The 4,021-nt window shown below is 53.6% G+C and overlaps 1 protein-coding gene across 1 annotated transcript in view; it reads right to left on the bottom strand.

The window, feature by feature from the left end:
- Positions 1-4,021, bottom strand: part of LRRK1 (leucine rich repeat kinase 1) — a 112,030-nt gene that overhangs the window by 20,389 nt on the left and 87,620 nt on the right. The window contains exons 18-19 of the mRNA XM_025041236.1: positions 3,945-4,020; positions 2,272-2,443 (exon numbers count right to left, since the gene is read on the bottom strand). Of these exons, the coding sequence (XP_024897004.1) occupies positions 2,272-2,443; positions 3,945-4,020 (248 nt within the window). The remainder of the gene's footprint in view (positions 1-2,271; positions 2,444-3,944; position 4,021) is intronic.

The raw sequence follows: 4,021 nt of genomic DNA, 5'->3' as shown, positions 1-4,021 counted from the left end.
AATTCTGGGGAAAAAAATTCTGGGGAAAAAAAAATTCTGGGGAAAAAAAAAATTCTGGGTTCCTCGCTGGCGCTAGGCAGGGCTCTGCGGAGGCTGGCCCGGCCCGCCTCGCCTGTGACAGAGGACCCCCATCTCGGCCACCCCGCCTCCCGCCTTGCTCACACCGCCGCCAAATTGAATCCTGCGTGATCCGAAAGCATCGCCAGGAACGCATTCCCCACAAAGGATTGAAAATAGGATTTTTTTTTTCACTCCCAAATCTTTTCCTTCCTGACTTTATGAGCAGGAAGTGAGATGAGGAAAATACAGAAAAACAGAATAACGAGACAATAAAACATGACGCCACCAAGCAGAGCAATCATGAAGATTTCGGTACATTTCAGTGGGGAAATATCAGAATTCTTTTAAGACGTACGGACTCTGGACGAATACGTGTTAGAAATATGGGCGTGACATGAACGGGTCCACAATGTCTGATCTCAAAGTGGACTAGAAAAATATCTTGGTGGAAAAATAAAATATCAAGGAAAGAGAAAAAAATAGATTCTGGTATATTTTATATTCCAGGAGTTTTTCTATCCACATCCATGCTTACGAGACAACGGAGGGCATATTTCCTACTTTAGTATTTCTAATTTTCTAAATTTCTAAATTTGTATTTCCAATTTGGTACACTTTTAAAAACTTCACTTTTCTAGCGCCACTCCAAACTCATCCGAAATTCATTTTTTTTAAAGCTCCGTATTTCTTTAAGCACAGCTAATTCCCGAATTGTTCTCTTCTTCGGACGTTTAAGTTGGCTCCGATCTTTCGCGTCCTCAAACAAGCCAGAGGAACACAGAAAAGCTACGATTTCAAACGATTTCCCCAGTTCAGATTTTTAGCGGTAGGATTATCTGGAACGTTCCGTCTTGAGAAACCGCTTTCAATACGATTAAACCGCATACACACTGCCCACCGTGTGCGAATGGTCCAGGATCCTGGGTCTGGCTGTGGCCACGTGACAGCTGAGTGGTGACTGCCCAGCACTGCCAGAGCGGGCACGCCTCTGATGACTCGGGGTGCTGGAGTCGTCTGGCCCCTCATGTGGGAGCAGAGCTCTGGCTCCTACACCCCCTGCCCCCCGCAGCGGTGCAAACCAGTCTCCCTGCTCCCCGCTAACGTGGCCCGAGACGGTTACAATTTTCAGGCTATCGCTTTATATTTTAACATTTTGGTAAAATGAGATCGAAAGAATGTCTTTGGTTAGCCAAGGAATTGTAATTCCACACGGGCCTTTTGATTAGACTGTGGCAAAAGTCAACTCGTCTTGAATTTGATGTCCATTACTCAACAGCCCGGGTTTAGGCCAGGGGTTCTCGTGCTGGAGAATGAACCAGAATCCCCTGGGGGGGCGGGCGTGGTGCTCATGAGAAACAGCGCTGGGCTCCATGCTGGAGTTTCTGGGGCGGTGGGTCTGGAGCAGGCCTGAGAACTTGCATTTCTGACAAGCTCCCGGTTGAAGCTGACCCTGCTGGCCCAGGAACCCCACTTTGAGAACCGCCACTGTGGACGAATGTGACTTCCCTGTTACTGTCCTGCGTGATGTTCACGGTGAGGGACAACTGGGCCTCCTGTCAAGGGCCCCGGGCGAACCCACCCGCAGGCAACAGTGCCTGGGCTTAGCTCGTTGCTTCCAGACCAAGTTTAAGTTCTAGGTCAGTGGTTCTCCGGCTTGACCGGGCAGTGGGATCAACTGGGAGGTTTAAAAAACACTGACGTCTGGGTGTCGTACCCCAAGATTCTGATTTAAGCAACCTGGGGCCTGGTCCACACCTGTTAGGAGCTGTCCCCAGGGAGTCTCGGGCACAGCCTGAGTGACAAGCCTGTGGTTGGAAAGCCACAGTTCCCTAGGTGCAGACCGACCTGAGGCGTCACCTGGTGTGACGGTTACACATGCAAATTCTTGGGTCCTAGTCCAACCTCTGAGGTTCTGATCCCCAGCCCTCCAGGGGATTTCGATGTGGGTCAGGTGAGAACCACTGCTCTTAAAGAAAGAATTCAGTCTCAGCCAGCCAGGCGCTGAGCTGGGATCACAGACTGGTTCAAACGGATCCGCTGGCTTGGAGGAGAGAAGGCGGCCACGCTCAGCCTGCCCCCTGGCCCTCCGCCTGCGATTTTGCTGCAGAAAAAGGGTCTTTAGTTGGGCCCCTGCAGCAAAGGCACGGCCCACCCTCCAGGGGGCAGCTGCAGGCGCCGTGCCCCGCCCCCCAAAGCGGCAACCGCCTCTACCTGCAGGTCCATCTCCGCCAAACTGATCAGCATCCGCGCTATAAACCTTTGCCAGAAGCCGATGGGAACGAAGCTCATCTTAAACACCCTCTGAATGGTGTTGGCCGTGGGGTGCCGCAGGCCGTGGGTGTCCAGGCCGGGTTTGGACGGAAGGAGGTGTGGCAGGAGGTAGCTGAAACACATCAGTGGGGACCGTGAGCCACGCGGCCCGGCTCTGCTGCCGGCCCCGACCCCGGCAGACAGCCCGGGTGCCTTCTTCCCCGGGCCTTGGGGTTTTATTTTTAGAAAGACAGAATAGTTTCTAGGGTGAGAATAAATGCTCCACACGTAAACAAAGACGGGCTTGAATGTATTTATCAAGGTCTCTAAGACAGAGGAGACACGCTAGGGCACGTGGCGTCGTCAACGCATCAGACAGCAAACTGCAGCTGATGCTCTGCAAACGGGGTCGCGACTGGGGATGCGCTTAAAATTAACTTGGCACAGTGACGGGGAAACAAACACAGCTGCGCAGTTCCAGGGACAATGCGCATACTGGGTCCGAGTGATGTTTTTGGCTTTTGAAGCTCTTTATTTTTCTTGGCCGGGCGAGACGGCACAGTCGCTTTTCAAGTTAGAACGAGGCTGTTTGTGCAAAAATAGGGATGTTTTATGGGAGCGCGCTGTGTCCGTGAGCTGATTGCGGCTGGTCGTTTGAAAACCCGCAGAATCTGGGGAGGTCCCTTCACGAGTGTCCCCGAAAGCCAGCATCTCCTGTGTGTCATGGAAGGCTCGGGGCGGCCTCAGGCAGAGCTCTGAGTTAGTCCTTTTCTTAACGAAGGCTTTGCCTTCAGCTCTCCTAATTCGCTTAAAATACGTCAGTTTAGGTCCGATAGAAAAGGTCTTTAAAACTTTCTGGAATAGACTCCAAAAAATATCGCAGGAGCAAAACTCAGTGACGGCCTGGTGGGCAGAGGGCAACGAACCAGCTGACTTTACTGTTTGAGCGGACACGCGACTGTGCATGACTGACTGGCTTTTACTGCATGTTAATCTCTCTTCACGTCTCTAACCTGCCGATGAAACAGTCAGACAACTGTCAGATCTCGGCAACGTTGTAGCTTTACCTTCTGCTTTTTCATGGACCCAAGTCAAGGGCACTCCTGGAATGAGGGATCGTGTGGATGTGGAATTCCCTGGTGGTGTCTCTGTTTAGGACTCACTCCTGGCACTCGGGCTGCAGCAGCGGGAAGGACTGATCCCCCCACCCACCCCCACGGATATAAGGCCAAGTGGGAATCTGAGTGGAGGTCAAGGCAAGGGTGGCCCCGGGCTGTCCGCACAGGGTCCAAACTATTCCTCCCAGGAGGCTCCAGTGGGCATGTCCCCAGAGCCCAGGGTTGGGGGACAAGCAGGTGGCATATTCTGCGGAACGTGCATGCAAAAGGTCTATGGGAGTGGATCCTGGCTCCTGGCCAACATCAGCCTCAGCCCCAGGACGCGGCCGAAATGAAAATCGGGGCGCGGGGGCCCTAAGTTCCGGGCTGGCTCAGGCTGGGATCCCTGGCCCCGCCGTGCACGCCCGCCCTCCCCGCACCGGGAAGCTGGGCTGTGTCATCGGCAGGCACGGCCTCGTCCCTTCAGCCCCAGCTCCGTGCTCCCGGGAGCATGGTGCCGCCCGGGTCGTGACGCACCTGTTGTTGGCCACGGGCAGGGCGATCTCGAACTTGGCCAAGAACTGGAAGTACTGCTCCTCCGTCTGCTGCGTGAA

This window comes from Pteropus alecto, unplaced genomic scaffold (assembly GCF_000325575.1).
Source record: "Pteropus alecto unplaced genomic scaffold, ASM32557v1 scaffold59, whole genome shotgun sequence".
Lineage (NCBI taxonomy): Eukaryota > Metazoa > Chordata > Mammalia > Chiroptera > Pteropodidae > Pteropus > Pteropus alecto.
Note: the sequence above shows the minus strand (reverse complement) of the source record. Positions and strands in the feature narration are given on the sequence as shown.